The sequence below is a fragment of the Accipiter gentilis genome, chromosome 10 (assembly GCF_929443795.1).
Source record: "Accipiter gentilis chromosome 10, bAccGen1.1, whole genome shotgun sequence".
Lineage (NCBI taxonomy): Eukaryota > Metazoa > Chordata > Aves > Accipitriformes > Accipitridae > Astur > Astur gentilis.
In genome coordinates, this window is record NC_064889.1 from 5,554,180 (window position 1) to 5,572,888 (window position 18,709).

An 18,709-nucleotide genomic window follows, 5' to 3' on the forward strand; every position below is an offset into this window, starting at 1 on the left:
CCTTCAAGGGCAGAGCCTTTCTTTGCTGCCTCACACCTCCCTCTTGAAAACATTGGAACATTTCGGGAACTGTCACATTGGATTTTGTTACAGTGCTCTAATGCAAGGAGACTGGAAAGTGACCCAATTCATAAAAAAAAAAACAAAAAACCAACACCAAAACCCAGACAGGCAACAACAAAAAGAATTTATGCAGACACCAGTGCAAAGATGGCAAAGCAAAGGGGATTGTGTTTAGTCAGCAAGCTGATATTTGCTTTAAGGAGCTAGACAATCTAAAATCCTTACAGACAAACTCACTCTGTTAACAATTGAATTTTGTCCACTTGCTGTTGGAGGAAATCTAGCTCTCAAATTCAAGATGTTGATCACTGAAGACAATCAAAAACCTTTCTGCTTTTATTCAGTCTTTGTAAGGTAAAACTGTCCACTGAAACCCATGACTTACAGTCTGCATCTCTTTAAATCAGCACCTTATCAGCAGTTGCTATAACATATTTCTGTTACCACATGTAATAAATCCAGGAACTTCCAATCTCTGGAAAAGAAGCTGTTCTTGCTGTGATTTGCACAGAAGGAGAGGTGAATACACATGCAACGTAACTGGCCATGGCTGACATTGTGTTGAGGATAAACAGCCAGCCAGGTTTACTACTCTTCCACTTAAAGGGTCAGGAGGAGGATGACTAAATTCTAGCTATCCAGGACTTAAGGCTCCAAAGTGTATCAGAGTCCAGCTCACATTACTAAGTCTCCTTTAGCTTTTGTGCATTACTCTCTCAGCAAAGGCCTTCTCCTGGGCATTGGTCAGTTCCTCAGAAGCGAAGCTGAAACCTGGCACAAGAAGCAGTATATGGAAACAGGAGATGACTGGTCCTTGATACTTACACTGGAAATCTGTAATTTGTTTTTTCTTCACATTGTAAATTATTCCAATTCTAAACACGTGCTGGAAAAGCTGCTTTTCAAAATCTAAAACTGCTGCAGAGGATCATGTGCCAATATTTAGACCACCCGGCTACGAAGCTGAATTTCCCATTCTCTCTTCTGATATTTGATAGAGCACCTTTTATATCAAAAAGTGACTCTTCTCACAGAGGGCCCCAAAATACAATCACATTTTATCAAAATGCATGGAGACTCTATCAGGAGCATCCCCAATTCAGGAACTGAAGAATCTGACCTAGGCAAAACAGCAGTCTAAAATATCTCCTTAAAATTGATTCTTTAGGATTTGAGCAACAATCTTCACTGACGAGATGGGAGGGGGCTTTTATTATCTTCATCTCCTGTTATTAAGGCTCAGAACCAGCCAAATGCTTACGCATCATGCTTCAAAATACTTTTATGTCAATTCTAAAACACTTAGTGTATGCTTAAATACTCTGCTGGATCAGGACCTGAGCATGCTTCCATGTACTTAGTTCTGCAGTGCAAAACAGCCAGACAAACCCCTTCTAGGCAGTCTCATAAAATTCCCGTTTATAATGGCAGTCCAGACAGGACCACTGCTGTCCCTTCTCTTATTCAATGCTGAGCTACTGGGCCGAAACGATAGTTCTCTGCTTTCTAATATTTTGTTCATGTGGGCCAGAACTGGACCTGCATTTGGCTGTTTGCGCTAGCCTGGTGAATGCTGTGCTGGCCAACACTCATGTATTTTTACTACCACTTTCCTCAGTGGTAAAATTTCTGTGATACAGCTTTTAATGTTAAACTTCCAGTTACGGACTTGTACCAACCCCATACACTATTACTGTGATACACTATATCACAGTAATATGCAGCGATGGCACTCAAATTTGAAAGATCCCAGTCATTTTTATGGTGACTGTAGCATTTCAAACAGTAAACTGCTAAATCTCTGCCACTAACCAACGTGTGAACTAAGACTAGTAAATGAGAGCTACTGACTGCACTTCACAAAATTTGATGGTGCATTGCAAGGGCCTAAAAGATCACTGTCTTCGTTCCTGACCTCAGAAATTTTGGGGTCAGTGAGTAATTGTTTTTATGCAGGATCAGCTCTGGCCTAGGTGTCATTACAGAAATGTTGTGCATGACTTCCCTCCATTAGGCAGCACAAGAGCTGTAGCTAACTGGGTCACAGATGCAAACACAGCTCAGTATGGCTGCATAAACTAGTTGTTCTCTTTCTGATGAACGCAAAAGGCACTGACTCCTGTGCAGTACAAAAGCCACTTCACTAACGCTTGTCAAACATCATACAATGAGCACATTTAGGGGCTCCTCACCCTTAGTACCGCTAAGTCTACTCTTGTGGGCCAAGACACCACAGGGAAAATTGCACTCTCAGTATTTTCAATGCATTCATCTCTGCAAGAAAACCTTTCCTCAGGAGTTTCCCACCATGGTTTTGGGAACTTGCAAGTCTGATTTGGAAGGGACACTTGCATTTTAGATGGCATTTCCAAGCCACCAAAATTCAAGAATCTCTTATCAAGAGCACAGAGGTCCAGGTGACACCTTCCATATTAACTCAAATGTTACAATTCTCACAGGGGAGGTTTTCTTATCAGGGAAAACACACAGAACTGAAGATTTGCTTGGGATCATAGTGTCCAAATTCCAATACAGTGTTTTTTTGCTGTTGGCAACAATCCTCCAGTCACAGCAATTGATCTGAAATTCAGAGATCAGGAAGAGTTTTTCCTCTTTTTTTTTTTCTTTTTTTGGTTGTATGTTTGATTTATAAAGCTGGAGACCTAGATGATGATTACTTCACATACAAAATCTATTATTTCCTCATGCCATGCTTCTGCTCATGTCAGTAACACATCACGAAACATGCATGGACCAAAACAGTCAAACAATCATCTCATTAGAAGTAAGAATTTTTTTTCATTATATGAAACACCCATCACTGGTACAACGTTGAATGTGAATGAAGTACTTATGATGGAAACTCACAATAGCGGGGAAAGTGTACAGCATGTTATATGAGGTATTTATGGAACTGATTCAGTAGATACTTGAACATGTGCTCTGGACCTAGTAAAATCTATGAGACATGAACACATGCTCTTGCTATGCAGAAATAGCATGTTGAATCACCACTGTAAAATGTTTTTTCACAGCCAGCAACTGACACAATAATTTAACAAACTTATAAGGTTTGATTCGAGCATCTCATCCAGAGGTAGCTGAATGTAATGTTTCATGATGTGCCATGCTTAGTCCTCCTCCCATTGACTTCCATGGGAGCCAGGGCATGCAGAGCACTGGCATTTATCCTCCAGCATAGCTCCTCTGTGTAAGGTTAATACCGTCAATTCGATTCACAAGGGTTTGTGAGCCAGACAGGCAGACTGAAGAAGAATAAGCCTCTCTCACAAGGAGACAAGAACACGAAAGAGGTTGCCCAGCAAAGTCATCAAAGCAAACAGCATGAATGAGACAGTGTTGATGAAGACAGAAGTGGCATTGAAGGCTGCAGCAACAAAGCGGGGCAGTGACATGAAGATAAGTGGCAAAGTAATTGGCTGGTTGAGCCAAGTGTATCCATATAGTCCGCCTGCCAGCAACCCATGCAAATGGATACTAGGCATTGAAGATCTAAGTGCCTATTTATGTAAATATATTCTAGATGGTGACACAAAAAAAACATAGGAACAAACACTTACTAAATACAACTAGAGGTTTCTGAGGGTATCAGAGCTAATTATTACAAACCTTTGCATCTACTGCCAATGAATGAAGGGTTTTCTTCCTGAGTTTTCTTACTAATTGTTCTCAAAAGCCAGAGATGCGCCCTCTATATTTGATCCTGTAAAAGTTTTTCATATCGAAAAGACTCTTGAAGTTACAAAGGTGCCACATTGCCAGGTCAGTTTCTGGCTCCCCTCTCAGCAAAAAACTAGCTAAAGCCAATTTTAGCAGCTAAGTGGATTGCAATTTATACAGAGAATCCCTAAGTAATTTATAAAGACAATCCCTAAGAAGCATAAAATTAATAACATTTTACAGTGGACCAAATAATAGTTCCAGAGACTGGAACCATGATGCCTTCATTCCATCGTTAGTGAATTGTGAACAGCTTGGTCAGGCAGAGAATGTCCCACAGCAGGTGGAGGAAACTCTTTCCCTCCTCCTCATCTCCCAGTTCAGCAACCTATTCAAACATTTGTCTGCATGGATCAGAAAAAAAAGATGCTTTCTCTTGTCGTCTTTGCCACCACCCCTCACAACTCCACATGACCCAGATGCAAGTAGAAGACCTAGCATTCTGGGTAAAAAAAAGTGCATGGAATCCCTGATGCCTTCATACTCTCGCTTTGTGAGAATAATATATTGCTTTATACAGGTAATAACTCCAGACATTCATTCACACTTGAGAACTGAACATCACTTGAGTGATGTTTGGCATAGAAAAACATACCAATATGCATGTGTTACAGTATTTTTCTTCTGTAGCATCAGGTATTGTCCTGGTTTCAGCTGGGATAGGGTTAATTGTCTTCCTAGTAGCTGGTACAGTGCTGTGTTTTGAGTTTAGTAGGAGAAGAATGTTGATAACACACTGATGTTTTCAGTTGTTGCTAAGTAATGTTTAGTCTCAAGTCAAGGATTTTTCAGCTTCTCATGCCCAGCCAGCGAGAGAGCTGGAGGGGCACAAGAAGTTGGCACAGGACACAGCCAGGGCACCTGACCCAAACTGGCCAAGGGGGTATTCCATACCATGGGACGTCCCATCTAGTATAGGAACTGGGGGGAGTGGAGGTGGGGGGATCGCCACTTGGGGACTAGCTGGATGTTGGTCGGCAGGTGGTGAGCAATTGTGCTGCGCATCATTTCTATATTCCAATCCTTTTATCATTACTGCTGTCACTTTATTAGTGTTATCATTACCATTACTGGTTTCTCCTTTTTATATTATATTAAACAATTCTTATCTCAACCTACGAGTTTTACTTCTTGTCCTGATTTTCTCCCCCATCCCACTAGGTGGGGGGGAGTGAGTGAGTGTCTGTGTGGCGCTTAGTTGCTGGCTGGGGTTAAACCACAATAGGTATGGATACCGAAGTAAAAAGTATACAATCAGGCTTAAAATAGTGGCTTAGATTATGTCATCATTATTTAGTTGCTCACAGCTAAACAGCCAATTATTGACGGACAGCCAAAAATGTTTTCCTAGAGCCTAAGTACTTCAATTTTGGTACATAAGGTCATAGATCAGGTCCTCACTAACTGTCAGGTATGTCTGAAGCCACAATAGTGAGGGACATGCATTAATTTTGGTAAAACATGTGAAATTCATCATACTGGAGAGAAAAGTTTTACTGCTAGATTTTATGTATGGGTTGAAACTTTGTCCTTTCTAAAAGCAAGTCCCAACCACATGCATGATGCTTTAAAGGGCCTTATTTCAGTCCTGACATATGAGCACCAGATGTTTCTTTTATTGTACTTGCATTTTATATAGTCATTCAACATTTCAGGCTCATGTTAAGGTCTTAAAAACTCTCTCTGACCCACCTCTCGCCCCATAAAAAAAGATAAGCTGCAAGAAAGGACAAAATCAAGAATAGAATACAATAATTCTGATTAAATACAGCAAACAAATGAAGGAAGAACTTAACTCTTTTCACAAGGATAAAGACAAGATAGGGTGAGAAAAACTCTGGGTTCAGTTATCATCAAGTACAGACCAATTGTTATAAAATGTCTCACGAAGAACAATGCTTTTTGCTTTTTTTTTTTTTTAATTTTATTATTCCTTTCAAAACAATTGTGCTCTGAAAGCTTCCCTTTGACCTACAAATGCCATAAGCAGGAGATTAAAAGGCCTGTAATTACATCTAACCATTCTGGCTTCTCTGCAGGTGACAGTGGGGATGAGGTTGCTTCCACGGAGTATGGAGCCTAGCTTTTAGATTTATTTGTTTAATTAGCTGTTTTATTTTCTTCTTTTCTTCCTAGAAGCAGCTGTTCATTCACTCCAGTCTCACTGCCCACCTCATCCCTTCCGAAGAAACCTCATCCATTCTGAAGGAAAGTGGTCTTCAGGCCAAGCTTTCCTGTGACCAGTACCCCACAAGGCACCTTGGGGTGGAACTGCACAGTGCCAGTCAGAGAAAGATTTGCTCCTGCAAGTGCTAAGTATTATTTTCATTCCTGTTAGGCTCAGTCTCCGGCAGTTTTGATTTTCTTTTCCATTTTTGTCTGTCCCAAGAACTTCTTACTGCTTGTCGACTGAATACATTGAAAGGCTTGCTTTCTTGCTAGAGAAGCAATTTAAGTGTAAATTTAAAGCAATGTCAATGTGTAGGTACACACTGAGTTAGATCACATACCAAGAGGTTGAGAAAAGGATTCCATTCTTCGATCTACCGCTGACTAAATTCGTCACCTTGCTTCAGATTTCACCCATCTGTGAAATGGGATAATGATCCTTCCTTAACTCACAGGGCAAGAATGTCGTTAATATTTGGACTTGGTTTCAGATTCTTGAAGAAGAGCTTTTCCATTATATCACTTCCCTGTTTTAGACAGCACTTGGACTAAAGATGTGAGTGTGGCTCCAACTCTATATCCTAAAAAGTCTGATGGCTGGGTGTGGTGCCATCACCTGGAACATGTGGTGCCTTTACAGTGGATGTTGTGAAAAATAAGATGAGGTTGTTTTAAAGCAAAGCCTTGATTTGAACCTCTGTGAAGTTCAGGGAAGTTTATACTTGGCTCCACATCCCAGTTTAGCTGCTTGGGACCACCAAAGACAAACCTGTCAGTGAAAAAGCATATGAAGGTACAAGAAAAGGGAAGAAAGGGGACTGCAGCTGAAAAAAATATAACAAAGAAATAAGTGAGCAGGTGAGAAGAAACAAAAGCTGAAAGTTTATCAAATCTGAATGCAAGAAACTGGACTCATTTAAATAAGTGGAACTGTAGACCGTATTAGGATCTGATTTTCTGTGGGTCTTGGTTTTGCCTCAACTACCCTGATGCTAATGTGCTACAACGGTGATGGGTGCATTATACATGCTTATATAGACTGTCTTTCAAGAAAAAGGTATATATACTGTGTGTAACTGTCTTCCTGGAACTTGACAGAGGGGACGGATATCTGAAATGAATGAGCAAACAGTGCAAATGCCATTCCAATTCACTCCCAGGAACACAGTCCCTTAATGGTTTCCTAGAGGCACATCAGGCAGCATAAGCAGAGGATTCTTCACTCCTGCCACAACTGTTCGGTCCCCAGACACAGAAGGACGTGGAATGATTAATGTTTCATTGTGAATGCCAACCCATTGCTACTGGAAAAAGGTGGAGATTATCTTGATGCTGCTGCCCCACAACGGGCAGATGGTATACATCTGCACGCAGACTCCAAGCTCTGTGAGAAGCTTTGTTTCTATGATGCCTGCGGATTTCTGTGACTCATCCCACACTGAATCCTAAGATGGAAAATCAAACCCAAAATTGATGGATCAGCCCTGAAAGGGACCTATAATTGAATCCAGCCCTCTGCAGGTACAGTTGTGTTGCACATTCCTTTTCCTAAACTGACAAGGTCGTTCCATCTTGATAACCACAAGAATACATATTCATGTATTACCCACTTGGGCACACACCACACATAACTTCAAATACCATTATCATTTTCCTCAAATCCACTAGTAAATGAATTATTTAGTGTGGAGGGGGGAGAAGAGTTGACATGTCTTACAACACTTGAATGCTGTAGTGTTCATGTACCTGCAGAGCTAAAGCTCCCAGTTAATTATCTAGCCTTACTGTTTTATGGAAGTTCATGTGTCTTCAAGACCTTAATAAATCAAGGCTTACTTGGCATCTGTCTCTTGTGTAAGGCTGGGCAGGTGTTGAACTGTGAATGCTGATCTGAATTGTGATTGCAGTAGCTGGCTACAGTGGCACTCAGCCTATTATTTTTGCTCTCAATTTGTTCCCTGCAACTGAGCTTTGGGCTGGGAAGTGCCATTTGCACTGTTTAAATGGCATCTCAAAGTCTTGAACTAATTCACTTCTGTACGTTAGCACAATATCAGGGTGATCACAATGTTTTTAAATACATCAGGGTTTTCCCTTGTAACATTGTTTAAAAAACTGGCATTTAATCACATATGCACTCATAAAGTACTAGTCTGATTAGGGTTGAAATATCCATATAGACATAAAGTGTGGTAGTGCTCCCGAACAAGGACGAACGTATAGAAACATGCTCTCAGTTACCATTCCAAGGAGGCAGTTTATCTATAAATCAAACATGTGGTACACTTTGCTTCAGATTATCCTCTTGATGCACCAAAGCAGCATCTAATCAGCTTTCACTCTAACAAATACAGATTTGTGTCATAAGTGATGTAAGAAATAACCCACAATCTCACTCGGCACTTGCAGGAGAACAATAACAATCTTTTCCCATGAAGGTCTAAGGTGTTCCACGTACAAAGTAAATACCAGTGCACAGAAGGACTTTGCGTGATGTGAAAACTCTGGAGGGATTAGAAACACTTTGTCTGTCGAAGATTATATTACAGTACTGCAGTACTCTATACAGAATTGCAAAACCAAATCCCGATCATTCGAACATAAGGTGAAAGTATTACATTTTAACTACAAATTTAAACGGAATAATTCTTAGGAGAATCCTGGAATAGAAATAGAATAATTTCTCTTACTTTTGGAAAATGCTTACCGTTACCATCACTACTAACAAGAAAACGAGAATTTCTGAAATTCAATGTATTAAAGCAGTATGCCTTAAAATCCTCTCAAAGCTCAATCTAAATAATCAGAGAACTAAGCATTCTGTAATTATATGTAAGAGTTTTACCCAGATTTTCATTCTTGACTGCAGAACTGTGTTAAGACACATTCAGAATTCCTGTTTTGGTTGTTACTTTGCTTACTCAGACAAGCTCTGTAGATCTCAAAGGGCTTTGTGTACACATAAAGACTGATTAAAAGCTGTGGAAGGCCACTGATCCTTTGTCTTTAATTTTAACCCTCAGGGAATCTGATTTATTCTCCTGAACTTTAATTCTGACATTTTCTCCACTTCTAACTCAAGTAGAGGCAACAACCTGAAAAAACTCAGCTTCCAAAAAAGTCATACATTTTTTTTTTTTCTTTTTCTGAGACAGATGATTAGTAGGGAAACTTCCTCTCCAATGCAGTTAAAGCAGCCTTCTGTGCCGTGGTTAGAGAAATGGGCAGTACTGCTCAACTTTTACTGCAGCTCCAGGATCCTGGGAGCCAGCTGTTTATAAAGTGACCCAACAGCTCAGGGTAAGTAAATTTTGTGCTCAGTCTCCCCTGACTGGTTGGCATTCCTCCTCCACATCTTTGACAAAAGGCAGCCAGCTGCAATTTTCAGTCAGGAACTTCCAACTGCTGAGGCAGCAGGCTTGAACGCACTCCTCAGTCCCTCATGCTTTCCACAGTTCACGTCATTACTACCACCGCGACACCGGAGGTGTGTTATTTATAGGTATTTATGTCATACACAAAAGACGCCGACTGCTTCCGGACAGCTACCACTACGGGGACCGGTCCCTCGCCCAAGGGGTTCATCGTCTAAGCAAGCCCGACGACATGAAGGCCCGGGAAGGGGGTACGGCGGGAAGCTAAGCGGCTCCACACGGAGCCCACAGCATCGGTCCCACGGCTCTCACCGGCATCCCCTGAAGAAGGCGGCGGCGGCGGCGACCTGGGCTGCCAACGCTCTGTGGCCCTTTGCGCTGCCGGGCGGCGGGAAGGCCAGCGTCGGGCAGCCTAGGTGGGACACGCTCTGCCCGAGGACCTGCCGCCGCCAGAGGGGTTGGTGAGGGCGAGCAGCGGCGGCCGGAGGGCACGAACCCCCCCCCCCCCCCCGCCGGGGCACACCTGAGGCGCTGAGGCGGCTCGCGCCGGCGGAGGAGGGCGGCGGCGGCGGCGAAGGAGGGAGGGAGGGGCGAGCCGGGCGCGCGCGGGGCGTGGGCTGCCGCCGCCGCCGTTGGGGCGAAGGGAGCGGAGCGGCCTCGGCCGCAGGGCGGCAGTAGAGAGGGGCGAGGCCGGAGGTCCTCTCTGTTGTTGCGGCGGAGAGAAGGGCTGTTGGGGAGAGGCGCTCTCGCCGCGCTCTCGGTGGTTAGCCAGACGTTGTCGCAGCGCGACGGCGGCTGTGGTGGTGACGGTTGGCGGCGGGCGGAAGGCTCTGTGTCCGGCCCGGCTCGGCTCGGCTCGGCACGGTACCGCACCGCACCGCGAGGGAGGGCGAAGGTGGCGGCGGCGGGGCGAAGGGAGGCCGCGGCGGGGGTGCCGGGCCTTTGCGTGGCGGGCGCTTCCCGCCGTGCGAGCGGAGGGTGACAGAAAGGCCGGGTTTCCCTCAGGAAATCCTGTGCCTGCCGCGTTTTCTCCTTCCCGAACGGTGTCTCTGAGGCAGGGTCTTATTGCTGAGCCTAATGGGTGGGTTTTCTCCTTCCAGAGCATTGCTGGTTAAGATTGCTGCCGTAAAGACATGACCACACAGGTAAATAAAAAAGCAGCGCTAATAAAACTAATCGCTACCTTGATTTTTTTTTTTAGGCTGCTCATACGTAATACTAATTATTTTTTCTTTCTAGTACGGTATTCTCTTCAAGCAAGAGCAAGGTGAGAAAGCACTGACATGTATTCAGTAATACTGGTCTTCTTGGATGATGTAAAATTGATAATGGCAGATGTACCTGTGAGATGACCTGGATTATGTTTATATTAAGTATAAATCTGAATAACTCAAAAATAGCTATGCGGTCTTTTCAACAGTGACCTTGGTGAACAGAGCGCATCATGTGTTTTCAAACGATGAAAACAGTGACAAGGCTCTGGGAGCACCAATAGACCTGAAGAGCAAGGTCTTTTGCCAACGTTACAATCGGCAGTTTTAGCGTTACCAAAACTGGTAGTTGTCTTCCATCAAAAGGAAACACTTAATTTTTAATTTCTGTGCTTAAATTCTCTTTTAGCTCACGATGATGCCATTTGGTCAGTTGCCTGGGGAAAAAATAAAAAAGATGGTTCTGAAACAGTGATCTCTGGTTCTCTGGATGACCTAGTGAAAGTCTGGAAGTGGTAAGTGAAGCGCTCCATATTAACCAGTTTTACGCCTTGGAAGTAGCCATTATGGAGATACAGCAGTCTTGAATTTCCATAATTTGCAGGGATGTTAGAAGTTACATGAGGGAAGGGGTAGCCTGGCGCACAGAACTGTTCTCTTGAGCAAGTTTATCCGCATTGATGTGTGCTTTCCCTTGGAGTGGTAGCATTCTGATATGCTTCTAATTTTCAAAGAACGTGAACCTTTTTGCAAATGTGTGTCAAATTTTATATGTCGTCTGCCAGAGAAAAGTACTACTTGATGTATTTCTAAACCAAAGAATTAGAAATGCACGTTTTTATGAGACAATGCACTGGGAGCATGGGTACTGTGAAAGGAATAATGGGAATAGAGTAAAAGAAGAAATGACATCTTCCTCTTTAATTAAAAAAATAAAAAATCCTCATAATCCTCATACAAGTGACACAGAAGTGTGGTTTTGCAAAGAAATTGTTCTGCCTCTTAGCCAAAGCAGTATTAGGTATGTGCTTCACTTCAGTGACATGAGTAGCTCTGTTGTGGTGATTATAAAAACATCGGTCATTGCGTTTCACGCTATGCTGACAGATTAACAGTCTGCTGTGTAAGTACCCATGTATTGATGTGCAATGGAAATTTCCGTGGGACTACTTACAGACCTTCACCTTAAGGTGAAGTACATGCTTTGCAGAAATATGGTAAATGATTGATCTGTTGGTTCTTTCCCGTAAGTACAGAGAGCAATTTGTGTGTAGCTATCTTCACATTTCATGGGTGAAGTTAGATTCCCCTTTTGTTGAACAAAATGGAGAAATGTGGGTTGTCTTGTTTGTTTGTTTTGTCTGAGGTTGGAGATCAGTTAAGTACCCCCAGCTATTGGTAACTAGAGTTTTCTTTCCCTTGAACAAAAGGAATGATGAAAAATTGGATCTACAGTGGACTTTGGAGGGTCACCAGCTGGGCGTGGTATCTGTGGATATCAGCCACACGGGCTCCATTGCAGCATCCAGCTCCCTGGATGCCCATATTCGCCTTTGGGATTTAGAAACCGGCAAACAAATCAAGTCAATAGATGCTGGTCCTGGTAAGATATCAGTGTTAAGCTGTCTCTGTGTAAGAGTAAATACTGTACAGTGTATAATTAGGGTATATGAGATGACTAGGTTTTTTTTAAAATCTTTCTTTGCAAAAATCTTAGTGATTTTATGAGCTCAACATAGTAGTATCAGACAACTTTACATTTATTTTTTCACACGACTTATGCTTTCTCAGATACACTTAGATATGCTTTTTGCTAGATGCATAAAGCATCTAAGAATGGAAACCATTCTGCTTGCTCTTACAGATGTATTGATAAAAGGATATTTTAAAAAATCCAATAATCCAATGCTTATCCAAATTGATTTACAAAGACAGCCTGAACTTTCTTCATAAGCACTGCACTGCACTGGATTTGAGCTGTATATGTGATGTTTGTTTATGCAGTACATCCAATCCTGAGTGAGCAAGTCAAAACACAGTAAAACTGAAGTCTGAATTCAGGGCCTAAGATCTTATCCTAAATATTTCATTGGTCCACTGGCATTCCCTAATTTAAGAATAATCTTGCAGTGTTTTAGGTAATTGATATTAAGCTTATAGAAAAAAACCTGTGAATTACATTGTGCCAGATAAACACATTGTACTGCTATGAAAAGGTATGTTTTTTTAAATTGTGTTGAGATGAATGTTGATCTATGTTATGTTCATATATCTGCATGTCTTCTGCATCTTCTTTGCTTTGCTAGATACTAGTGTTGCTTTCTTTTACTGGTTTAATATCTTTTGGTACCAAGAGAAAAGTAAGAATTTAGACTTAACTCATGCAGTCTTAAAATCTAAATTTATTGTTACAGGAGGGTCTTACAAGCTCAAGGTCTTACTAAAAAATGTAATCTTTCACTAAACGGAAAAAAAAACGGCTTAAGCTATGCTCCATTAATTGCTTCCATAGAAGGATGTTACCTTTTGTGAGCTTGTACACTCTTTTTATGAGTATGTAGTAGAGTTTAGAGTATTAAGAGTGGTAGTATTAATAAGAGCAGTTAGGGGGTCAAATGTCTAAACTGATGCATACAGAACTGACATTGTTGAATAAGAACTAGAAAGAGCATTCAGCTAACTGATTTTTTTGTTTTTAATATAGTTGATGCTTGGTCCCTGGCTTTTTCACCTGATTCCCAGTACCTTGCAACAGGAAGTCATGTGGGAAAAGTAAATATTTTTGGTGTTGAAACCGGAAAGAAAGAATATTCTCTGGACACCAGAGGAAAGTTCATCCTTAGCATTGCATATGTAAGAATCAGAATTGATAATTTCTTATGTGAAATTGCTGTTGCTCTAATTGTTATAAATCAGATATTTTTGTTTCCATCTGTTTATCTCTACGTAATACTAAATGACAGCCGTTCTTTGATAGTTCCAAATATAAACTGCATGACATTCCCCCCTTCATCTATCAAAAGTGTACTTTGATCTTGCTTATACATGTATAGTGAATAAGTTAGCTAAAGTCTTCAGGATTTTTGGAGCCCAGGTATCTTGCATAGATCATATTATGAAAAGTTGCCAAGAGCATGTCGGGGAGGTACATAGCATAAATGCAAACAGTTGTGAAATGCATACTTTTTGTGTTTTATTACAGAGTCCAGATGGAAAATACTTAGCCAGTGGAGCGATAGATGGCATTATCAATATTTTTGATATTGCAACTGGAAAACTTCTGCATACACTAGAAGGTAATGGTTTGTGTATTTGCAATATCCAAGTTGTGACTTCATTCCTCAACAAAATTAAAGGATATAACGCAAGTCAGAATAAGATACAACAGCCATGGCATAAATGGTTGATGTTTTTGTCCATTAGGCAGTATTTAGTTATTTAGTGTGCTCTTACTTAAACCACTTAAAATATTAGAGGCAAACTGTAACCTCAGGCTTGCATCATAAATGCCTATCTCAAAAGGTACAGTCAGTAATGCTTAATTAAATTCTTAAATTGCAGTTTCTTCTTGTATTGCAGTGCAGTACAAGGGAATGAAGCTAAGCCAAATGTGTGCTGCCATACGTATGATTTTTCTTTTCACTATGGTATCACTTTTACAGCAATTTATTCCCATTTTAAAAAATAACCAAACATTTTATGTTTTAGAAGATGTGCATTTTTCTAACAGATAAACGGGCTTTTAATGTTCATGCAGTATCTGTCCAGTTGTAGACTTAATTAAAAACCCCAACCACTTTAAAAATATGAAATAATATTAGAAAATGTGACCTAATTTCTAATAAAGATCCACAGCTGAAAAAATAAGATACGTTTCTTTTGCAGTGGACATGCCTTAACATTCAAAGTTCAGAATTACTGTCATTTTCCATTTTATGTTGTGAGAAGAAGCCTATAGAGGCGTAGAGAGAAAGACTCTTCAGAGGTTGCTTTCTTTTCACAGGGAATGCTGTTCTGGTGTAGCTTCTTGAGCACTGTCATTAGTAAGAGGAATAGTTACATTCTAAGCCATATATAACTTTGAATTTCAGGTCATGCGATGCCTATTCGTTCACTGACATTTTCTCCAGATTCTCAGTTACTTGTAACTGCTTCAGATGACGGCTATATCAAAATCTACGATGTGTAAGTTGTTATTTTGCAAGACATGCCAACAGGAAAATAACCGTTCAGAAAGGCTGATACTGTAAAAAATACATTAAACCCTCTGCTCTCTATAATTCCCTTGAGCTTTTGGTGACTTCTTTATGTAATAAATAATCTTAAAGTACTATGCACTTAGATTGTTTTTAAAAAATGCATAGGTGGATGCCAGCCTTAACTTGAAAACAAATTACTTCCCTCATGTTTGCCCTGTAGGCAACAGGCTAATTGTTTTGTATATCTGTCCTGTGTGTTTGTGTTTACCCATCTTAAACATCTGTTCTGTACCCAAGAAATTATATTTATGACCTATTTCTGTTGCATTGTGCAAAAACTTTGAAGACCCTGTGAGGAAAATGCACTGCTGTAGTGATCTTCACTCTCCTAAACCTGCACTACTTTGCCTTCTTCATGCTGAAACTGTTTTGTCGACCAATGCATCTTTTTAGTGACTTCTTTTTATGTTAACCATTTGAAATGGAAAACCAGAATCTGTTCTAACACCATTTCAGCTTGGATTAACAAATGTCCGGAAGTCAGCTTCCATGGACTTGCACTGAACCATTCCCGACTGTGCTAGCTAGAGTATATTCCTGTTGTTTTTTCCCTGGAATTCACAACCCAAATGTTAACAATTTTTTCTTTCCACAGGCAACATGCAAACTTGGCTGGCACGTTAAGTGGTCATGGATCCTGGGTATTAAATGTAGCATTTTGTCCTGATGATACCCATTTTGTTTCCAGGTATTGAGGATTTTTAACTTGTTTATGCTTACTGAAAAAAAAATATTTATAAAGGGAGATGGATCATTAAAAGTAAATGTGTACAAATTGCAATGGAATCTATAATGGAATAACATACATTACAATTAATGACTCAAGAGCCAATCTGTGATGTGGTAACAGTTGTAGTGAATAGTATTTTTTAGTGCAAGTCATCCCACTGCAGTGTAGTTCCCTACAGGTGAAGAACATCTAAACCTAAGAGAAGGGCAGTTTGAATCTCAATACTGAAAAAATGCTGTTGAATTAAAAAGTACAACCTCATAGTAGTACATTCATCTAGTTGAACTTTAGTGTTAACTCTTAGAACAGCTTAGGCAGTTGGGGGACCAAGCATATATAATAGGAGTGTCTTTATCCAAAGAACTTGCTTCAAAGAATTTTCTGGCTGAAATGGGAGTCTTTGTGTTCATGTGGTAGATATTGAAACAATACATGTATTTTAAAGGTAACTGGAACCTGGCAGAAGATGCGCTCCTTTGCTACTTCATCCCTATGGGGAAAGAGGGTTTGTTATGTCTACTGTATGAGATCTTTTAAGCTTTGCACTAAACTGTAGTTAATCTATTAATTTAAACATTGATCAATAATATTTTTCTTTCAGTTCATCTGATAAAAGTGTAAAAGTTTGGGATGCTGGAACGAGAACCTGTGTTCACACTTTCTTGGACCACCAAGATCAGGTATGTCTACTATTGCTTTATCTAGGTCACTGTGTTCACAGAACTTTAGTTACGTAGTTGTGCACATTTGTGCTTCAACTTGGTGCTATAGCTTCAGGGTTGCGCTTTACCTTGCTGTAACGAAATCTTAGAAGTTGTTCATCATTATTTGGCACTTAATATTGAACTAATACTCCAAGCGTGTAGGTTGATCTCTTCTAAGTAATTACATTTTTCAGGTCCAAATAAAGGCAATCCTGAGTGGCCAAAAGAATTCTTACCAGACTGTATTTTTTTATCTTTTGTCTATGTTCTTATTTATTTCTATCACTTACACAGTGTGTGAATGTGTAAGGGGGGAAAATACTTATTTAAAAGGATGGAATTATCTAAAAAGGTGCTTGAAAGCTCCCTTGAAACTTGGGACTTTTTCCTCCTCCTATGTCTGTAATACCCTACTTTTTTTTTTTTTCTTCCCCCCTCAGTGATAGCTACCTGTGAGGGAAGTCAGGTGTCTACCAAATGTTAGGTGTTAAGTAGAATGATGCTAATTTTTAATGGATCATAGAGGAAGACTTAAAGGAAATTCTTTCAGATTTTATTTGGGCTATTTCTTCCATAGTACTTTTTTGCTGGTAACCTTCTTTTCAGTTATCTATAGCTATGGGGGTTTTAGTACTGAAGTACCAAGCAGAATTGGATTTCCAGTGTTGTTTTAGCTGTTGTTTATAACCTTTCAAGTTTGTGGAAGGTAGAGATGTATCGGCTTTTGGGAAGGCTCATTTTAATGCAAAATGGTATAGAAGATTCCACAAAACATGCTGTTGTCAATATACCCATTCTGCAATCCCATGTTAATATGCTGGGTAGCCTTCACTTTTCTTGATGGAGATGGGGGTCACTTAAGAGTTTTGTAACTGTCATTAAGTCAAGTCAGAGGACTGACCTGAATTTTTCTGAGTTTTGCACTGATAAGTAAATGGCTCACTTAATTAGCCCAAGGATAAACTGGATCATTCTTCAGTCGGTCATGATCTGTCAGTCTGTATGAACAATACTTCCTCTCTTGCTTTCCTGAAAGCACTGTAAAATAACTCTTTTCAGAAAGGAAAGATGGGATGGGTAAGAGTGAAAATGTTAGGCCTGATTTGCACAAAGCGGGGCAAGTACATTTCAGCCTTTTTCAAGTGTCTTTAGATTGTGTAATCCATCATCAGTAGGAGTAGAATGTACAAACTTGTCAGGCTACTAGATGGCAGTGTCCTTCTCTGTTGCATCAACCTCATCTGCTGTTAAAGCAGAAGCCATGATCGGGCCAGCTCTAATAAGGTGATCTTAAATAATCTTCCCTCTTCTGCTTGTTGTAGTCAGTAAATATGACTGCTATGAAGACATTTTTTCATTCCCTGTCACTAACCTTGCACGTGTCCTCTTTGCAGGTTTGGGGAGTGAAGTACAATGGAAGTGGGTCCAAAATTGTATCTGTTGGAGATGATCAAGAAATTCATATTTATGACTGTCCCGTTTAAATGTCTTAACTCAGGACCCTCTGGTTCACTCTTGTGGCAGTATCTGGGAATACTATCATCCTTCTATGTCATTTTTTAGTATTGTAAAAGCATTTTAGTAATGCTGATCTGCAAAATCAGATATGTTTGTATGTAATTTTGATTTTGTTTAGCATGAGAGAAAGCTTTACTTTTTTTAAAATAAAAGCTACAGCTGCAAGTAACTTGTGTCTCATCTTTGGAAAAATGTATTTTTGGAAATATGTAGTCATGGGTGAAGTAACTGCACAGTTAATCTCCCCTGCCTTTATACATAAATAGACTGGAGCTGAAAGTGTTGACCATGGCTCACAGCAGCTTATTTTAGCAGAAGGAAAAGTGACTGAGGCTGGGTGGTATACAGAGGGGAAAGGAGAGCCTGCACTCATCTGGATGTTGTCCCCATGTTTGCAATAGGGTCATGTAAGTTGAACACCTGTTCTGGCAATTGTATGGTGATATACAGCTCATTCATCGTGGTTTAACTTCACTGAAGAGTGCTAGTTGTTTCCAACCCTGACTTAATACAAACTCTACTAGAAAACCAGATAAAAGGAAAAAAGCTTTAATGTGATCATTCTACTGTGTTATCTTTTTTTAATGTTATAAAACAGCAGCAGTATACCCAACACAGGTGGTTTTGGTTTATCCATCTTAGTTAAGGCTTCAGTAAACAACCCCTGGGATAAAGTAAAAACCCTTTCTAGGGAAAGGTGAAATATAGAGCTTGAGCTTCTGAAAGATCAAAATTTTATTTGGAAATATTTGCCTTTATGTAAATGAGAAGTATGTGGGGTACACTCTATACACATGAGAAGGATATCTTATAATCTAAGTTACACTTACATAAAGCTAAGCAGCTGAAGGAATGCTACTCTATTACAACAAAAGAACACAGGGAAGAGCACTATTATGCAAGGAGTGGGGCATGCACAAAATGCTACAGACATACAAGA

The 18,709-nt window shown here is 40.4% G+C and overlaps 1 protein-coding gene across 5 annotated transcripts; it reads left to right on the forward strand.

Moving 5' to 3' along the window:
• Positions 1 to 9,523: 9,523 nt before the first annotated feature.
• SKIC8 (SKI8 subunit of superkiller complex) lies at positions 9,524 to 17,938 on the forward strand. 5 transcript variants are annotated; one of them, XM_049813261.1, is made up of 11 exons: positions 9,524 to 9,598; positions 10,448 to 10,492; positions 10,587 to 10,614; positions 10,968 to 11,073; positions 11,989 to 12,161; positions 13,263 to 13,411; positions 13,761 to 13,854; positions 14,650 to 14,743; positions 15,413 to 15,505; positions 16,149 to 16,227; positions 17,646 to 17,938. In XM_049813261.1, exons 2-11 carry the CDS (start codon positions 10,481 to 10,483, stop codon positions 17,733 to 17,735), a joined length of 918 nt encoding a protein of 305 aa, XP_049669218.1. In that variant the 5' UTR covers positions 9,524 to 9,598; positions 10,448 to 10,480; the 3' UTR covers positions 17,736 to 17,938. The 5 variants fall into 5 exon arrangements, with proteins under 5 accessions (XP_049669218.1, XP_049669215.1, XP_049669217.1 ...); XM_049813258.1 differs by lacking the exon at positions 9,524 to 9,598 and adding an exon at positions 9,689 to 9,808; XM_049813260.1 differs by lacking the exon at positions 9,524 to 9,598 and adding an exon at positions 9,689 to 9,804.
• The last annotated feature ends 771 nt before the right edge of the window (positions 17,939 to 18,709 follow it).